General features: G+C 56.1%; 1 protein-coding gene across 4 annotated transcripts; it reads left to right on the top strand.

Annotated features, from left to right (window-relative positions):
* Positions 1-7341: 7341 nt before the first annotated feature.
* Positions 7342-19082, top strand: SLC16A5 (solute carrier family 16 member 5). 4 transcript variants are annotated; one of them, XM_037065775.1, is made up of 6 exons: positions 7342-7836; positions 8162-8170; positions 11377-11632; positions 14374-14517; positions 15964-16773; positions 17986-19082. In XM_037065775.1, the coding sequence occupies exons 3-6, from the start codon at positions 11434-11436 to the stop codon at positions 18219-18221; spliced, it is 1389 nt and encodes a 462-aa protein (XP_036921670.1). In that variant the 5' UTR covers positions 7342-7836; positions 8162-8170; positions 11377-11433; the 3' UTR covers positions 18222-19082. The 4 variants fall into 4 exon arrangements, with proteins under 4 accessions (XP_036921670.1, XP_036921661.1, XP_036921667.1 ...); XM_037065772.1 differs by lacking the exons at positions 7342-7836; positions 8162-8170 and adding exons at positions 8935-9000; positions 10041-10135; XM_037065766.1 differs by having other exon boundaries at positions 7342-8170.
* The last annotated feature ends 353 nt before the right edge of the window (positions 19083-19435 follow it).

Here is a 19435-nt window from a genome sequence, read left to right as displayed (position 1 = left end):
GCGTGGGCGAAGCGAGGCTTTCTGGTGCTGCTCCTGAAGACAGATGCTTTTGGAAGATGAGTCCAGAGATGCTTTTGGAAGATGAGTCCAGAGAGGGAGGCCGAGGTGGGAGACCCTATGGAGGCTCAGCATCCAGGCAGTGGGGACCCCGAGTGGCCCAGTGTCAGAAAGAGATAAGACTTGAGTGAGGCTGCAGAGGGGAGAACTGACTGGGAGGTGAGGCCCCTGACCGAGTCAAAGAGTAGAGATAGGGCCTGGCTTGGGGAAGGTGGCTTGGGGACAGTCTGAGTCAGAGTGACCTGACCGTGAGAAGGTCTTCAGATGGGTTGGCAGAGGGCGGAACTTCAGAGAGAGGCTGTGGGCTGGAGGAGAGTCTGGGGAAGAGAGGGGAAGGAGGAGGTGGGGAAGGGAGGGCCTCAGGTCCAAGGGCAGCCCCTGAGCCCCAGAGCACCACCCCAACAGCCTCTCCCTTGACTGGGGCCTTTGGAATGTGGGCTGTGCCTGGACTTGCGGTTCCCAGGTGGCCCTGTTTGCCTGATTTAGGACCACTGCCCCTCGCCACACAGCTGACATTGGGGCAGGGCTCCACACGGGGACAGTCCCAGGTCAGGAGGTATGAGGCCGCCCTGTGGTTTCCCCTGCCTAGTCTCAGTAGTAGGCATTCTGCTGCCCCTGAGTGGGAGAGATCAGAACATCCCCGTCTTCCCCAGGGGGTGGACCTGGAGTACAGTGGAGTGGACGAGTGCGTCCCCCAACACCACAGCCAGCCTCTATGGCCAGCCCTGGGACATACTGTGCTTATCGGATCTGACTTCAGGGGGTCTTGGGGTAAATAGCCAGCGGGGAGGCACAGCCTAGCCCTCGGGGGCCTGCTGACAAGCTTCCACCTGCGCTGTGCAGATAGGCGGAGGGGGTGACATGGAGAAAGGACTCAGAAGCTGCCCTGGAGCTGGGGAAGAAGGGGCTGTTGAAGAGGTGGGTGCAGGCACGAAGCCGCCCAGCCACCTGCAGCATCCAAAGCTGGAACAGGCCTTGTTCCCACTCCTCCAGCAGAGGGCACCTTGGCCACGCCAGGCATTCCAGAGGGTCCCAGCAGAGGCCATGAGGTGGGGAGAGGTCAAGGGACCAGGAGCCCATCCCAGAGCTTTCAAGTAATTAAATATTTTTTGAGGACCCCAGTCTCAAAGATTGGAGTGTCAAGACCCAGGAGTGGGACATCCGGTGACTCAGGGCTGGGACGCCAAGTGAGGCAGTGAGGGCGGTGGCCGGCTGGGAACGAAAATTTGAGCTATGTAGCTCTAGGAAGAGAAACCGTAGTTCAGAAGAAGAGAGTAGACTTTGTTAAGAGTACATTTGGCTCTTCGCCATGCGGTTAGGAAAACTTAAGGGAAGTATTTCTTGGAGCTCAAGCCAAGGAAAGACTTCTGAGAACCAGCGCAAAATAGGCCAGCAAGGGCAGAAATGGAGAATGACTGTTCGGTTTGACTCAAGCTTGAGTAGACTACGAAGAAGCTTGGATGAGAAGCCCTATAAATGTACTGAATGTGAAAAAAGTTTCAGTCAGAGCTCAACTCTCTTTCAGCATCAGAAGATCCATACTGGAAAGAAATCCCATAAGTGTGCTGATTGTGGGAAAAGTTTCTTTCAGAGTTCTAATCTCATTCAGCACCGTTGGATCCATACTGGGGAAAAGCCCTATAAATGTGATGAGTGTGGAGAAAGGTTTAAACAGAGCTCAAACCTCATTCAACACCAGAGAATTCATACTGGAGAAAAACCCTATCAGTGTGATGAATGTGGCCGATGTTTCAGCCAGAGTTCCCACCTTATTCAGCACCAGAGAACCCATACAGGGGAGAAGCCCTACCAGTGCAGTGAATGTGCAAATGCTTCAGCCAGAGCTCTCATCTTAGGCAGCACACGAAGGTGCACAAAGAAAAGCCTGGCAAAACTCCAGGCAAAAATATTAGGTCAAAAACTCACTTTGTATTATCTTGGAAAACTGGTACAAGAAGGAAGTCAGTGACTGGTATTCGCTAAGTAAGAGACACTGTTTCAGCCTTGTTAAAGAGAAAAAAAAATATCTGTTTTAGGACTAGAGATCCTTTGTAATAGAGCACTTAAATACTGTATCCTTTCCTAGAATGGAAACACTAGGAGTTTGATGACATTGGGTGGAAAGAAATTACACGAGTCAAACTGTCCTCTCATTTCTTTTATGTAACCTGGAGTACAAAGAACTGAAAATATGTTTTTTTAAATATTTCATTTATTTATCTTTAGAGAGAGAAGGAGAGAAACATCAATGTATGAAACTGGCCTGCAACCCAGGCATGTGCCCTGACTGGGAATCGAACCGCGATCGTGTGGTTCGCAGGCCCACGCTCAATCCACTGAGCTACACCAGCCAGGGCTAAAAATATGTTTTGAGAGTCTATAAGACCCTTGACCTCACTCGAAAGTGCTTTCTGCGTAATTTTGACAAAAACAATCATGTTTTTATGACCTGTAAAAATGTAGAAATTTCAATGACTACTCAGTTTTAAGACTTTCTGTTGAAGGAGTAATTAAAAGGGAAAAGAAGTTAATCCCATTGGTTTTGAAGTTCCATAATAGATGAGGAGATTTGATGATTATAAAGTTTTGTAGTATATTAATCATCAGGTTGTAAGTGTGATTTAATATTTACTATATTAAAATATATTCATGTTCATAGATTCTTAATTAACAAGGCCCATCACTCTATGTTAACTTTCTTTTGTTTCTTTCCTTCTTATAGACAGTTGTTAAAGGAATAGAATTTCCCTATTTTTCTCCACATTCTTAGTAGGAGATACACTAGAAGTCAAAGTGAAAACATAGATGACAAGTTTCTTATTCTTGCTAGCACTATTCTTTGAGATGGCTTTACATGTGTTAGTTTTCTGAAGTTGGGATGGATTTATATTGATACATTCCTATGCCTTTTGACTTCCTTGGGCATTTTTGTGTGCTCTGACAAACTGAGGCAGCATTTTAGACCTCCAAGAATAAATAATTAAACCATATTTTACCAAAGCAATCTCAACTTGCTACTTTTAAAAAATCTGTAATTCACGCGCCTTCCTGCTTTCCTTTCCCTTTTGAAAACTTTAAGTATACCTAAACAAATGTTTGTCAACAGCAAAAGTTATTTAACGAAAATGTCAGTGCATTGTAGTTTAATGTGTAGATCTTGAAATCTGGTTAAACTTTTCTGAGTTATATGAATTATTTACAGCACAGGTAGCAAAAACAAGGCCCATGGGCCAAATCCAGCCCTCCGCCTTGTTTCTACCCAGCAGTAGTGACAAGCTCTCACTTAACTGTTAAGAAGTAATTACATTTATACAGTCCTAAAATTACATTTGGCCCTTTGAAGGCAACCTTGAGGCTGATGTGGCCCCTGGTGAAGATGCGTTTGACACCCCTGATTTACAGTCTAGCAAACATATTTCTCAGCTATCATCAGAACAGTGCTATGTGTCAGATTTCTGATCAGCAGCCTTCAGCTCAGGTTTTAGTTCTATTGAATGCTAACATTCTTTTATTTTTTTTTGCATCTTTTATAATAATGTCAGTTGCTGGTGTACAAATGAGTTATTCATAAAAATAAATGGAATACTTTGCATACTGTAAAAAAAAAAAAGACCCAGGAGTGGGGGAGTGACTTGAGTGAGTGACACTCAATTCCTTCATTCAGCCAATGAGTCAGTACCCATACAGCACTGAGAACCATGCTGTGTACGTGGCTCCCTTATTATTAGAGTAATTATTATCCTGTGCTGCTCACTGTGATAAGTGCTGGGGAAGCATCGATCAGCAGGGCAAGTCTTAGGGAGCTTTAGTGGGGGAGACACATAATGCTCAGCGGGAGGTCTGGGGGGCCTTCCTGGAGGAAGGGGCTTATAAGCTGACACCTGCAGGCCAACCAGGTAAAGGAGGATCAGCATGCCCTGGCTGGTGTGGCTCCGTGGATTGAGCCCGGGCCTGCGAACCACACGATCGTGGTTCGACTCCCAGTCTGGGCACATGCCTGGGTTGCGGGCCAGTTCCCGGCGGGGGACTCACAGGAGGCAACCATACATTGATGTTCTCTCCCTCTCTCCTTTCCTTCCCCTCCAAAGATAAATAAAAATAAAAATATTAAAAAAAAAACCAAGGATCAGCAGGACAAAGTGTTCCAGGAAAGCACAACCACACACAGGCAAAGCTCTCGGGGGGGCCTCCATGTCACACAGGGTGTGATGGGCATGGTTATTGCTGGTGTACGGCAATCATGCTATTAAGGACCAATTGTTTACTGTTAATTTCTAAAGATTTATGACATGGAGCAAGTGCCTCCCTTTCTCCCTGAGGAAGGGCCCCAGTTCCCTTATCTACAGCACGATGACCTCTTCCAGTCTGGGTCTCTGGTCACTCACCCCTCACCAACAACTGCCAGAGGCCCTAACAAAACTGGGTCTGGTGACTAGGCTATGTGCCGAGACTTCTCTCTGGGGACAGAGTCACAGAGGGAAGCTGGGGAAGGCTGGGGACTGCCTGTGGGCACCCAAGGCCCTGGCTCGGAGTGCCGCAGCCACAGCGCCCGTGGCCCAACCTGCTGGGAACCTCACACTGGAGAAGCACCCAGAGTCCATGGTGGTGGGGGTGTCCCCACAAATCCATCCATTTTATTTTGATGAGGTTGAAGATTAAGTGGGGCTCCAGAGAAGACTGTGGGGTCCCTGGGAAACCTCCCTGTTTGATGTTTTCAGAAAGGGTAAGATACTGCAGGAAGTCCCTGGGTCCTGCCAGAGGACGCAGGGAGGGGGTGGGAGGCTGTGTCCGGCCTGTTTTCGGTACCCAGGGTGGGTCCTGCCGCTCGCAGCACCCGGCCAGGCTGAGGTAAGGAGTGCCAAGATGACGCAGACCCCCAAGTTTATCCTCTCTGTCCCCCACACAGGGCTCATCTCTATAGGATCATAAGATAAATCTTTATATATATATAACCTTTATTATACTTTTCCCATTACCATTGAGTCCCCTAGGATCACAAAATAAATCTTAATAGATCCCATCCCTTCTGCCCAAGGTCTACACCCAGAGATCTTCAAGTTAAAACTGAACATCTGCCCACGTCAGAGCCAATACCAGCATGGAGACAGCTGGGGAAAAAATGAGCCGCAGGGCAGATGGGTGACTTGTGACGTGTAAGGCATGCCTTAGCACCTGACCCAGGTATCTCCAGCATGAGACACCCGGAGGTTAAGCCATCCTGGCGGGTGGCCCCTGGTATCTCCTTGTGGGCTGATTTGCATTTCCCTGCTGAATAAACACCAGAGCATCTTTTTTCGTGTGCTTTCTGGCCAACTGTGTATCTTCCTCGGGGAACTACCCACTCAGGCCCTTTGCCCACTTTCAATGAGGCTGTGTTTTCATCACTGAGTCCTAACGGCTCTCAACGCAAGTCCCCTCTCCGGTGCATGGCTTGCAGACACGGTCGCCCATTGTGAGAGTCACCTTCGCACTTCATGGTGGTGTCCTTCCCGCACACCAGTTTTCCCCTTGGTCGATGTCCGCCCTTTGTATGTTTTTTCCTTTGTTCCTTGTACTTTTGGTGTCGCTTTGAAGAACCCATTGCCTCCAAGATCATGAAAATTTACTCCTGTTTTCTCCTAAGAGTTTTTTTTTTTTTAAAGAATTTATTTATTTATATTTAGAGGGGAGAGAGGGAGAGAAACATCAATGTATGGCTGCCTTTCGTGCGTCGTGCGTTCCCTGCTGGGAGTTGGCCTGCAGGGAACTGGCCTGCAACCCAGGCATGTGCCCTGACTGGGAATTGAACTGCGATCGTGTGGTTCACAGGCCCGTGCTCAATCCACTGAGCTACACCAGCCAGGGCTCTCCTAAGAGTTTTAATGCTCACGTTTCCTTCTGCGGTATTTTTTTTCCTTCCCGTGGTGCGAGGGAGAAGTCCGGCCTCATTCTCTCGCCTGTGGGAGTCCAGTGGTTCCAGCACCGGTTGGTGAAGAGCCCATTGTCCCCACATTGGACGGTCTCAGCGCTCCCAGGGAAAATCAGTTGACCGTAAATGTAAGGGTCTATTCTCAGCTCTGTCCCACTGATCCACATTTCTACCCGTAGGCCGGTGCCGCAGCGTTAATTACTGTAGCTTTGTCTTAGTTGAGTACATTTCGAACAGTGCGTATCAAGGGCTGGCCAGCTCAGGGAGAAGATGGAGGGGCTCGTGGTTCTGAAGGCGCATTCGGACCTGATGGGCGTCTTCTGAGCGGCCGCCAGGCCTGAGGGGTTTGCTTTCTTTTCTGCTCCCCCTCAGCTGCCCGCCCGGGTTCCCCTCGGTGTGGCCCTCCAAGCTCTAGGCTTTCATTGGAAGGACCCCTGGGCACCTAAAGCCCCCCAAGAAGGAACCCTCGCCGTGGCCTTCCACTGCCCTCCTGCTGGCAGACGGCGCCTGTTAATCAGGTTCATCACCCGCTGCCCCGCCCCCCCACCCGCCCCCGCCCCTGCGGTCCTGGAACCCGGACTCTTAAACCCGGAGGCTGGAGAGCGAGCCTTCGGTCCACGCAAATTCCGTGCTAACGACGTGCCGACGAACCCGCCGAGCCGGGTCAGGCCCCGGCGGCCGGACGGCCCGCAGGGGAGGGGACCCGCCCTCCCAACTCAAGGGCCCGCGTCCCGCCCTGCTCCCGGAGCTGCAGGCGGTCCCACCCACCGGCGCCTCGCGGCCCGCCTCCCCCTGGCCGGTCCCCGCGGGAGGGCCGGGCCGCAGGAAGCCGCGCTGAGCGGGAGCTGCCGGTGCGAGCCGGTAAGCGGGCTCCCGGGCCCCCCACGGCCCGCAAGGCGTCCCCCGCCGGGGTCTCCGTCCGCGCGGGGCACACCCGCCGCGCGCCGGGCCTCCCGGGCCCCTTCCCGCCTGTCGAGGGTGAGGATCCGGAAAAGCCTTCTCGTCGCGGGTCCCGGGCTCCCACTGTCCCGGGTGGCTGGGGACTCCCCCCAGAGGGGGTCTCTCCAAAGCGACTCCTTGCCCTTCGCGGCCTGGGGAGCGAGGGGACGGGCAGCCCCGAGGCCTGGCCTGAAAGGGGCACCCGGGCGCGAAGCCCCACCCGGAGCGGCGCCGTCCAGCCGAGGGTGGGGGGTGGGAAGCCCTGTGGAAACTAGACCCCGAGGGCAGGGACGCGGCCCGGGGTGACGCGAGGTCATGGGTTTCTGTTGCCCATCCCATCCCCCTCCCGGCTGTGGTCAGCCGGCCCCTGTGGGAGAGGCGGGACACCTTCCGGGATCCAGAAGGGACGGGGGTGGGGGTGGGGGGGACGACGACGACTTTTCCCAGCTCGCCGACCTCTGGAGTTGCCTCCTTCTTTCCGGGGCCCTTGCCGGGTGCACGGGTTTGGGGGCTGGTAGCCCCAAGTTCAAGCTACTCTTGCGGCTCCCATCCTGTGTCCCAGGCTCCAGGCGTGGATTCCTGCCTGACACGTGTGTGTGGTCTGGTGACGGAAGGGGTCTCCAGGGGCTTCGGGGGGCTGCCCATCCTTTTGCCGCTCTGGGACCCGTAGCTGCCCTTTTCCCCCTGACGGTGGGAAGAAAGCTGGAACGGAACGGAAGACAAAGTGACCTCTGCACTTTGCATAGGAACCCCAAGCGCCTGCCTGAGAGCATACGCTCATGCTTCTGACCCTGCTTGCAAACTCAGATGGGCGGGGAAGGGTTCCGAGGACCTAGCAAGGCGCCTGCCCTCTGATGAGGAGGCCTCAAAACAGGCCCGAGGCTGTGGGATGATGGGAGGACAAGAAATGTCATGTTGGCATTGTCACCTGGGTGTGAAGCTGGTCTCCTCTGGGTAGGGGCATGGGGGGGGGTGTCCCTGAGGGCTGAGGTGGGGGGGAAGTGGCTCACCTCCCGCCCCAGGAAGTGAGAGCGTGGTGTCTCCAGCCACACCTCCCTCCTTGTCCCAACCACACAGCAGGGCGGCCATGGTGACTTATGGTTCTATATATAAAGGCAAGATCACCTCCCTGCTGGGGCAGAGGGGGAGCCAGAGTCCCCAGCCCCATCTCATCCCTACTCTGCTGGACTCTTCTGGAATGAGCCTGCCTGCCGGAAAGCCGGGTCACCCCTCCCCCAGGACTTGCCTGCGGTGCAGGGAGCACAGGTGCGTCAGGTCAGTATTACTTCTGTGCTCTGACAGAGGCTGTGCCCCTCTGGGCAGGAGCTCCTAAACAGATGCTCATAGTGGAAAAGCTAGGGGTGGGGTTACAGGTGAGGGGACACGATAAACAAAGAATTGAACCACTGCAACGTGGTTTGAAAACCACTGTTTTTTAAAAAGATGTTATTTATTCATTTTTAGAGCCAGGGGGAAAGACAGGGAGAGAAACATCAATGTGTGGCTGCCTCTCGAGTGTCCCCAGCCTGCAACCCGGGCACATGCCCAGACTGGGAACGGAACCAGCAGCCCTTTGGTCTGCAGGCCAGCACTCAATCCGCTGAGCCACACCAGCTGGGGCTGACAACCGCTATTAAGGAGAGAAAACATGAAGGAGGTCTACCCAGCTGGTGGTGGGGGTCAGAGTAGCTTCACAGGAGTGCCCTCAGGGCTGGATCTTGAAGGACCAGTCAGATGTCTCTGAGGCTAAGGATTTTGGAGGAGCCACCACTGTAGCCAAGCTGGTGGCGATGTGTGTGTGCGGGGCGGGGGGGGGGGGCAGCTTGCGGGGGGGGGGGGGGGGGTTGGGGTTAAAAGCTATATGTGCGGCTTGGGAGTTGCTGGGAGTGTGGGAGGGGAAGGCCCTCTCCTTCCCCAGCCTGAAGCTGGGTCTGTCTAGGAGCTCCCAGAGGGTCCCCAGGGGTCTCCAAACCTGGGAGGCCACAGCAAAGGCAGGACAAAAGTGCTCAGCGGTTCCTAGATGCTGATTGTCCTGGGAGGCCCCAGGGAGGAGGAGCTGTGAAGAGCTGGCCACACCGCTCATTTCTGGAGGGAAGGTAGGTGCAGTGAAAGTCAGAATCCTGGACTAGAGTCCCCAAAGGTCCTGCCCAGAGAAGTGGCTGCCGAGCAGGGCACTAGAGGGACCTCACCGAGGAGGGGCAAGACAAGAATGAACAAGAAGAGACAAGCTGGGAAGGAGGAGCTGGTGGCTGGGGTCCAGCCACCAAGCCCCCCCCCACTTGTTTCTTCTCCAGTCTCCTCTCCTCCCTGCCACCTCTTGCTCGGGGACAGTGTGCTGCTTCTCTGAAGGGAAATGGAGCTCAGGAGTGCTGGGCAGCAGGGGGGGAAGAGCAGGGGGAGGTGAGGGCTGCAGAGCAAGGCTGGTCGCCCTTCTGGGAGGAAGACTGGAAAGTGGCAGGTTCAGAAGGGTGCCGGGCCAGGATGTGTCAGGGAGGAGGGGCAAGCTATGGAGAAGGGTGTGGAGACTGACATTCACGTCACCGTAGAGAGGATCAGGTGGCACTTGTGGCCTTTCCATTTGCTGAGGGAACAGAAATCGTGGAAGGGACGAAAGTCAGTTTGCTAGAGGAGCGGCATCTGAGGTTGCCCCAGCCTGAAGCCCGGCAGGGAGGGTCTCTAGGGGATCTCTAGGGGGTCTCTAGGGCCAGAGTCATGGGCAGGAGCCAGGAGGCCAGGAGCACCTCCCAGCCTCCTGGCTCCTGCCCATGACTGGCTGTGCCCCTCTGGGCAGGAGCTCCTAAACAGATGCTCATAGTGGAAAAGCTAGGGGTGGGGAAAAGCTCCTCCTCCCTGGGGCCTCCCAGGACAATCAGCATCTAGGAACCGCTGAGCACTTTTGTCCTGCCTTTGCTGTGGCCTCCCAGGTTTGGAGACCCCTGGGGACCCTCTGGGAGCTCCTAGACAGACCCAGCTTCAGGCTGGGGAAGGAGAGGGCCTTCCCCTCCCACACTCCCAGCAACTCCCAAGCCGCACATATAGCTTTTAAATCCAACTCCTGGGCAGGAGCTAGGAGGCCACACAAGGCCACACACACACAGCCTGAGAACAGGGATGAATGTGACATTTGCTTTGGCAGGGCTGTACCCAAGGAGGAGTTGGAGCAAGGGAAGGACTCACTTCAGGGCAGACCCAGCTAAAGCACCAATTTACAGCTGCTGGGCCTGGGACAAGGTGTGGGCCACCGGGCTTGCAGGCAGAGGGGGTTTTGTGTTTCCGAGAGTGTCCTGGGTCTCCGTGGATTTTCCGTGGATTTTCCCTGGACCGGGGCTGAAAGGAGGGAGGCCGTGGGACAGTTGCTCATGGGCCCCTTGGCTTGAAGGCAGCAGAAATAGCTCCCATCGCCTGCTGGCCCTGGAGCCCTGTGTGTGGGTGAGGTGAGAGGGCACTGGGGAGAGCCAGGATGGGGCAGGGGCTGGAAAAGGGCTCTGCCTCTGGGGAGGGAGCCTGGGGCTTCTAGGTCTGGTTATGGTGGCTTCTGGGGTGAGAGGGACTGGCCTGGTGGTGGCAAGGAACTAAGTGCTGAGCTAAGGGTGTGAGGGGTATGTGTCTGTGTGCCTTTGGGCTTCCCTGTGTGTGTCTGTAAGTGGGTGTCTACACTTGTGCATGTGTGTGAGCCCGTGTCTTGAACTGTGTCCACCTGTGACTGTGTACCCGTCTGCAAGTCTGTGTGTGTTATGTGTGTGAGGGGCGCTTAGGAAGCCCTTGCTGGGGGCTGCTCCCTCTTCAGCACGCCCGTGGAACTTGACTCCGGACCGCCGCTCTCTGTGCAAGGAGCGCTGCAGGGTGCCATCGGAGAGCTTCCGGCGAGGCCCTGCCTCCCCCAGGACACTGCTCATCCGGTGTCCTTGTCAAGCTGCTTTGTGTGCACTCACTCCTTGGCTGCACCCAGCACCAGCTCGCTCGCCCTGGCCTTCGCAAGAGCACTGACAGTGAACTTTGCTGTTGACATGGCATTGCCACAGTCTGTGTTTGTGTGCAGGAAGCCTGGCTCTCGGTGGACATGTGTGTGTGTGTGTGTGTGTGTGTGTGTGTGTGTGTCTATCTGTCTTTGGGGTCCGTGGGACCACACTGGTCCTAGAGACCTGCTCCATTCCACAACCAGTTACTGAGTGCTTGCTGTGGGGGGGGGGCCCAAGGCTGGGCCAGGAAGTGGCCCCTGCTGACCACTGAGTGATGTTAGACTGGAAGGAATTCCACTGACCTGCCTGCCCCTGCCGCCAGGCTGGATCTGGGAAGTGGGTGAAAGGAGGTGCCAAGGCCAACTTGTGGGCCCTTGGCCACCTCCCAGAGGGGTGGTGCTCCTCTAATACCAGATGCTGAGGCAAGAGGAAGGGGCGGTTTCAGTCGCTGAGGACAGGTGGCAGGTGAGCCAGGGGAGGAGGGCTGGTAGCTTTATCCTGTCCCCTCCGCAGGCAGCCCAGGCCCTGACAGCCGTGGTGTTGAGGCTGTGGCGGCGTTTCCAGCAAAGGATGCCCCAGGCGCTGGAACTTGCAGAGGGCTCCTGGGCCTGGGTCGTCCTGCTGGCCTCCATGCTGGTCCAAGGCCTCACCCTGGGCTTCCCCACCTGCCTCGGCATCTTCTTCACCGAGCTGCAGCATGAGTTCCGGGCCAGCAACAGCGAGACCTCCTGGTTCCCCTCCATTATGATAGCCATGCTCCACGCCGGCGGTAAGCAGCCTGAGGAGGGGCCCTGGGAGCAGTGGGAAAGAACTGTGACCTCCCTGGCCTCCTAGGTCCCCCTCCGGAGGCCACGGGCTTCACCTTTCCAGAAGAATTCCTAAGATTTCACCTGATTTCAGTGGGGCCCACTCCCCTGGCTGGAATCCTGCGGGGCTAGGCCAGGCTGTGGAGGGGTGAAGGCAGGGAGGTGCCTAGGGTACATAGTCCTCTGAGGGGCCCCTGGAGGAGGAACATCCTGGGGAGCGGCTGGGAGGTCACTCTGAACCTTAGTTTCCACTCGGCCTTGTGGGAGCAGCACCCAGCACTCCACCCACCTCCCACATGGGATGGTAGGGAAGGGCACACACACTCAGCAATGCGGAGGGCAGAGACCTGAGTTTCGTGAATGGCTCGTATTCTGGGGACCTTCACAGGCTTCGAGAGGGGAAAGCTGGCCCTTTGCGGACACCAGGAACCAGACGGGGAAAGGGCAAGAGCCCCATCTTACACCAGGAAGCAGAGGGGGAGTTGTGAGAGCTGGGGAGATGGAGGGAAGGCAGCCCCCTCATTTCCTTGTTGGCTCCTTCAGGACTGTGACAGCCTCACCCTGATCCCAGCCCTAGCTCAAGGTCAGGAGCCACCCAGGAGTGTTCTCCACCACAGTTTTGGGCTCAGTTCTGGCTGCTCCCTGGGGAGACCCCACAGACAGCGGCCTCCAGGGGTCCGGGCCAACGGGAGTGAGGGCTGATGGGGTGCAGGGCTCCCCACGCAGAGGTGTGCTTGCCTCTGTTGTCCTCCTCTCCCTGCTCACCTCCTGCCACTCCCTCCACCTGGCACTTGCTTTTCCTTCCAGTTCCTTCCCACCAACTGGAAGGGATGTCAAGCTGTGATAGGTGCTGCCTTTGCTGGAGTGACTCCTAAACCTTGTACTCAGGGCATGGGCTCAGGGCAAGGGGAAAAGCCAGGCCTGACCCTGACCGCATGTCTTCTTTACCTGCCAGGCTAGTGCCAAGTGGGAACCACAGGGGGCTCCTTCCATGCAGCTGGAGAGGCCTGTGGGCCAGGCTCTGGGAGCTGGGCATCCGGTGGGGACCCGACTCCCCAGCTAGTTTTACTCGCCACCCCCCAGCAGTATCCAACATCTCAGTTGGCTTGGGAGCCCTGTATGTCTGGCCTGCCTGTCTCTCACACACACACCTTTAGCCCACGCTCATTCAAAGTAGAACAGAAATTTTAAATGTGAAAGGCTCATTGATCCTAAGTGTCCCTGGTACTGACACATTTTAAAGAGGAGAAAAGCAAGGAAATACAAGGTACAGGGCCTGCCCAAGGTTGCAGAGCCACTTCGGGGCAGAAGCAGCGCCCCTGCCAAAGAAACACCCAGTGCCTCGCCCTGGCACCTCAGATAAGCTGGCACAGGTCCCAGCCCCACCCCCAACTCATGACTCAGAGTTTTCCCCACTATCACCTTTCCTAAGTCAGGTCAGACTGTGGTGGTGGGGAAATGTGCGGGTCAGCGGTTATGTCCACTCTGAAGCCTCGCCTCTACAGCCGCCTCTGCTTGATTATCTCTGAGGATGCGCTGCTCACTTCCTCTTCACTCCCAAATTCATGCCAGTTCACACCCACAAATCCCCCCTTCACCCCAGGCTCATGCACACACACACACACCCATTGTGTATGCACTCACTCTCCCGGAAACTCCATCACTTGTACATGGGGGCAGGGCACTGAGTGAGTGGGGCCTTGCAAGGTGTTGAGCAGCCAGCCAGGACCGGCTTATTTCTACTCCTCTGGGTCTGGGCCTGAAGAAAGCTGCTCAAGGTGGGAGCGGGGTGGAGGAAAGCAGGCCCCTCTTCCGACAGAAGCCAAACATCTGGGTGCAAGACAGGTGGTGGCTGGAGGTGATGGGGGAGGGGGAGATACCCCATCTGATTTTCTCCAGAGGCTGGTGTGGGGCCTACAGAGTGGTCTGGGGCCCCCTGTGCCCCCTGCGTAGGTGGGAGGGTGGAAGGAGGGCTGAAGCCAGTCTTCTTGAGGATGGGGTCGGAGCAGGGCCTGGGAATGCTCACCACGATTTAGATGCCCAGGACCCCCGCCCTCTGAGACAGACCCCCCCAGTGAGGAACGATCACCTAGGTCATGAGCCAGAAGCAGCCTCAGGTCAGTGCAGTAAAGTCCTCGGCCTGTGCCTCTGGGACCCTTGTCTGGGTCAGACTGACTGCTTGTAGCTCCTCGCCTCACATCTGGTCAGCCATTGCCCAGTCTGATTCCTCATCCTCAGACAGAGGCAGAGACAGAGGCAGAGAGAGGGAGAGCCTCGCCCAGGCCACATGGCCATCTGTGGCAGAGTAGGCACCAGGAGTGGCTGATGTCCTTTTTGTTTTTAAACATTGACTAATTTTTTTTAGATTTCTTTATTTATTTATCTTTAGAGAGGAAGGGAAGGAGAGAAGGAGAGAAACATCAATGTACGGTTGTCTCTTGTGAGTCCCCTGCTGGGATGGGAACTGGCCTGCAACCCAGGCATGTGCACTGACCGGGAATCGAACCGCAACCGTGTGGCTCACAGGCCTGCGCCCAATCCACTGAGCCACACCAGCCAGGGCTGGCTGACGTCCTTTAAGCCTCCTGGCCAGTTCTCGTGGGAACCCCCTCCCAGCCTCACTCTGCCGCTCCCTCCAGACCTGCTCAGGCAGCTGCCACCTGCTGGCTGGCTGCTCACCCCTGCACCTGCCTCCACTCCACAGGACCCCTGTGCAGCATCTTGGTGGGACGCTTTGGCTGCCGAGTGACAGCAATGGCCGGGGGCGTGCTGGCCTGCCTGAGCATGGTGGCCAGCTCCTTCAGCCACACCCTCAGCCAGCTCTACGTCACAGCAGGATTCTTCACAGGTGATTGTCATCCCATCTGGAGAACTGCTGGATGCCTGCTAAGAGCACCAGGCTCAAGGGGCAGGCAGGGCAAAGTAAGGGAGCCTGTGAGAGAAGGGGGGGGGTGGACAGATACGCAAGAAGGACTGTGTCTGATCGTGACAAGGGCACGAGAAGACAGGACAGCTGATGTGACAGTGTCCTGGCTGAGAGTGAAGGTGGGTGGAGGTGAAATGAGTGAAAAGGGAGAATGTCCAGCACACCCAGTGTGAAAGGCAGGGTTGTGGGGAGGGCGCTGTTTTCAACAAGGCTGGCAGCGAAGGCCTTCCAGAGAAGGTGCTGTTTGGGCAGAGAGCTAATGGAAGGAGTGTGCCACCAGGCTCTGTGGGGAAGAGCGTTCCAGGCAGAGGGAACAGCAAGTGCAAAGGCCCTGAGGTGTCAAGGAGCAATGAGGTGGCCAGAAGGGTGGAGGGGCCAGGCGGGAAGGCAGGCTGTCAGCTGGGAGTGGGGAGGTGTGGAGGATAAAGAGGAAGAAAGCCCGGGGGTCATCCAGGAGGAAGGAGTAAACAGACGAGGGGCACATATTGGCATCCTGGGCAACCAGAGCCCTCCTGAGGCCCGTGGGCATGGGTAGTTGTGAGTTTTCTCCCTCGAATGCTCAGCTGTGCTGAGGCAGGCACCGAGTTGGATGGGGAGGTGGCCTCTGAGCTGAGTTGGGAGAGAGAAGTCAGGAGAGGTACATGTTCCTGGCAGGAGGAACCGAAAGAACAAATGTCCTGAGGTAGGGAGCAGCTTAGGGTCCAGAGGAAAGGCGCTGATGTGCTGATGTGACTGTATTGTCACTGGCAGGGAGAGTGGCCAGGAGACAGATCATGGGGAGCCCTCTGGGGCAGAGTAAACACTTTCTTCTTACATGTGATGGGAAGTTTCCGGAAGGTGTTAAGCAGGGGAGAGACTGAATTTGATGCCAGGGTTGGTTTTTTTTTTTTTAAAGATTTTATTTATTTATTTTATTTTTAGAGAGGGGAAGGGAGGGAGAAAGAGAGGGAGAGAAACATCAATGTGTTTTTGCCTCTCATGCACTGACTGCCAGGGACCCAGCTCGCAACCCAGGCATGTGCCCTGACTGGGAATTGAACCAGCGACCCCTTGGTTTGCAGGCCAGCACTCAGTCCACTGAGCCACACGAGCCGGGGCTAATTTTAGTTTTTAAAGATCACTTGGGTGCTTTGCTAAGGGGACAGATGTGTCCCTGGGAGCCTTTGGGACGGCAGATCTGAGGGCTGGGGATGCTTCTGGGGAGGAGGCGAGATACGCTGAGTCTACCTTGAGTCCCTGGAGACCTGGAGGTGGGTCTGGGCTAGGAGGGAAGGAGAGCAGCCATGGGGCTGGACCCCACGACCCCACTGTGGGTGCCGTGGGAGGCCCCAGAACACTCTCGAGCTGGTCTCCACTCTTCCACCATAGGCCTGGGCTTGTGCTTCAGCTTCCAGTCGACCATCACTGTACTGGGCTTCTATTTCACCCACCGGAGGGTGCTGGCCAACGCACTGGCCTCAGTGGGCGTCTCCTTGGGCATCACACTCTGGCCGCTGCTCGCCCGCTACCTCCTGGAGGACCTGGGCTGGAGGGGCACCTTCCTCATCTTCGGTGGGGTTTTTCTCCACTGCTGTGTCTGTGGGGCCATCCTGAGACCAGTGGCCACCAGCACCGCTCCCGAAGCCAGAAAAGGCCCTTCTCCAACTACCAAGAGACCCGCCCCTGGCTGCTCCACGTCATGTGGCTGGGGCACCCTACGCTCCCTGGCCTTAGACATCCTGTGGCACAACGCAGGCTACCGAGTCTTCACGCTGGGTGTCACATGGATGATCCTCGGGTTCCCGCTGCCTCACGTCTTCCTGGTGCCCTACGCCATGCAGCATGGGGTGGACGAGCACAAAGCAGCCCTGCTTATCTCCATTATCGGCTTTAGCAACATTTTCCTGCGGCCCATGTCTGGGCTGCTGGCAGGGCGGCAGGGCTTCGCCAGCTACCGCAAGTACCTGTTCAGCCTAGCCATCCTGCTCAACGGGCTCACCAACCTGGTTTGCGTCATGTCAGCCGACTTCCGAGTGCTGGTGGGCTACTGCCTGGTGTACAGCGTGTCCATGAGCGTGATCGGCGCCCTCTTCTTCCAGGTCCTCATGGACATTGTCCCCATGGATCAGTTCTCCAGGGCCCTGGGCCTCTGCACCATCCTGGAGAGCATCTCCATCCTCATCTCTCCCCCCATAGCTGGTGAGGCCCGGGAGGGGAAGGACAGAGGGAGGGGGGCCGCTGGGGGTTGACGGTGTGGCCTGGGAGATGAGGGTAAGGGAGTGAGGCAAAGGGAACAGTCTGGACAGCTCTGGGCCCTGTCCAGCACCCCAGTGGCAGGGACTTGGAATCTGTCATTTTCCCAAGAGCCCCAAGGGACTAGCTCCAGCTTGTTCCCTAGCTGTCACTCAGGGTGGAAACACTTAAAAATAGGGGTTTGCTTATCAGACTTACCTGACTCTGTCAGGTTTCTCTCTGTACCTGTTTTCTTATCAGCAAAGTGAGGGAGATAATAGAGTCTACCTGGTAGGCTTATTGTGAGGGTCACAGGTTGCACAGTCAAGGACTCAGTAGGGAAGCTGGCAGAGGGCAAGGATGTGCTGTTACTAACATTCTGATTCTTCCACTTCCTGCCTGTGGGAACCTGCCAAGTCATTTACCACAATGTCACCTGCAAGATGCAGCAAAGGGCACCTGCTACAACCCTTGCAATAGGGACCTGTGCCAGTCACTGGGTGCGCGTGACTGGGTGTGCAGACTTCCCTTCTGGTGGAAGCAAAGTGACATATTTGTGGTCCCAACGGTGGTCTGTGCAGCGGGGGTCGGGGAAGGCACAGATGTGGAAGCAGAGCCCCACATGAGAGAGGGCTTGCTGAGCAGCCGAGAGTGTGCCATTCAGAGCAAAAGGGAAGGTTTGTGAGGCCTTCAGTGCTGGGGGCCAGTCAACAGACAGCACGTGGCTGCGGCCATTACACCAAGATGATGGGGTGTCTTCTCCCGAGTGTGCCGTTTGAGGGCCCCAGGGATTTCCCCAAGCCAGCAAGTAGAGAGAGCTCTCTGGGAGGAAGATCTGAGGGAATGGGGGGAGGAAGGGTGCTGGGCATGGCCAAGCAGATGTCCCAGACTCCAATGGCCCTTGTCTGTTTGGCTTCCTGCCACCAGGGTCAGAAAGGCATGCCCTTAAGTGCTCTTCAGCCTGGGGAGTGTTCCTGGCATGGGCCAGAGTAGGTTTAGTGTTTCCTCTTCCCCTTTCATTGAATAGCTATTTATCGAGTGCCTACTAGGCGCCAGCCACAATTCCTGGTACTGGGGCTACAACAGTGATACAAGTGAAGTCCTCGCCCTTGCAGAGCACAGGGCTGGTGGGCGGCTGGAAGCCCTGGGCGGTGGCCTAACTTGCTCTCCGTCCTTCAGGGTTTCTCCTGGACAGCACGGACAACCACTTCAGCTACGTTTTCTGCATGTCAAGCTTCTTCCTCATCTCGGCAGCCCTCTTCATGGTTGGTGGCTTCTGTGCCCTTCGGAAAAAGGAGAAGCAGGCTTTGCAGGCCAGGGAGGAGGCCGCCTCGGAGCGGGCCCTCCCTGGGGAGGGCACAGATAGTTCTGGGAAGCGGCTGTGGACCGAAACCATGTACGTGACCAGCGTCTGAGCCCTGAGGTCAGTGAGTGACCGCCACCTCAGCTCACGAACAGGATGTCCAGCCGTTTCACTGGGTGAAGTGCTGCCCAGAATGCCAGAACCAAAGACTGTCCAGACTCTGCCTGTTAGGACTCAGCCGGGTGTTGCGACCTTGGAGGCTGGCCTCTGAAGACTCAGGGTTCCTTCCAATGAGCAGAATGAAGGAGCAGGTCCTCCTCCTTTTCTTTCCTCTGGGCACCAGGGTACTTGGGCCCAGGAAGGTGGGTCTGTCATGCCCGACTCCGCTCAGCTGGCTGCCCGCTGCTGCTGCTGCTGCTACAGTTCAACACAGCAGGCCGTCCAGTCCAGCTGGACGCCTCTGATGTTACCTCTTTGTCCTTCTCTGACATCCCACACAGTTCCAAAGAGCCCGCCCGTCCTCCTGGGCCCCCCTGCCTGCTCCCTCTCAGGGACTCCACCTTTGCCCTCAGGGCTGCCCCCATCACGTTGCTGGCCTCCAACTGCTCGGAACCTTGGAAAGAAGGACCCCGTGAGAGCATGAGTTTGGCCTGCAGCAGGGGATGGCCACGCCGAGAACTCAGCCTGGCTGCGGGGTTTGGGCGGATTAGATGCCAGCCGGAGCCCCTTTCCTGGCGTCCACACAGAGAATCAGAGGGGAGCCCCTCACTTGCGTCCCAGAGTCAGTGAAGTCTGAGGGGCCCCCTGCACATTCTGCAGAGCCTGCTCCGGGGGCCTCCCTGCCTCCTTTGCCTGGTGTTTTGGCTGGAGTTGAGGAAACCAACATTTGACTGACCAGGGAGGATGAGGCTCCTCAGGCAGGGCCCAACGACCTCTTTGAAAATAGAGCTACTTGTGTAACAGAAGCCCTTCTCCTTTGTGCTCCCTGCTGTGTCAGAGACCTCTGCCCTGGGGCAAGTAGCTGGCTGGGCCAGCTGCCAGTCCACCCCTGCTCCCTGTTGACCTGTGTTGTTGGCCTAGAGGTCAGACCTCCTCCCACATCCCTTCCCCCCAACACACACACACTCTCTTTGCTGGTGCCCTTGAGGTCATTCATGGGGGGCGGTTGCTTATTGTCATCTGGACAGGCTTGTCCCAACAGGGTACCAACCCAGGGAACAGAAAACCAGTTTGTTTGAATTACACAGAGAAAACATCTCCTGCAGCAGATATAAAACCTGTGAACTAATGAAGCAGAAAACTGGGCCTGGAGTAAGTCTTTCTCCT

The sequence above is a fragment of the Sturnira hondurensis genome, unplaced genomic scaffold (assembly GCF_014824575.4).
Source record: "Sturnira hondurensis isolate 20B ecotype Veracruz unplaced genomic scaffold, ASM1482457v3 Scaffold0001221, whole genome shotgun sequence".
Taxonomy (NCBI): domain Eukaryota; kingdom Metazoa; phylum Chordata; class Mammalia; order Chiroptera; family Phyllostomidae; genus Sturnira; species Sturnira hondurensis.
The sequence above is the reverse complement of the archived record's forward strand: the minus strand, read 5'-3'. Positions and strand labels throughout refer to the sequence as shown.

Coding starts and splice junctions, on each gene's coding strand:
- SLC16A5 (XM_037065760.1), top strand. CDS start 10,016: ATGAATGTGACATTTGCTTTGGCAGGGCTGTACCCAAGGAGGAGTTGG. Junction 14,518..15,963: donor CACAGCAGGATTCTTCACAG/GTGATTGTCATC, acceptor CTTCCACCATAG/GCCTGGGCTTGTGCTTCAGC. Junction 16,774..17,985: donor CATCTCTCCCCCCATAGCTG/GTGAGGCCCGGG, acceptor TCCGTCCTTCAG/GGTTTCTCCTGGACAGCACG.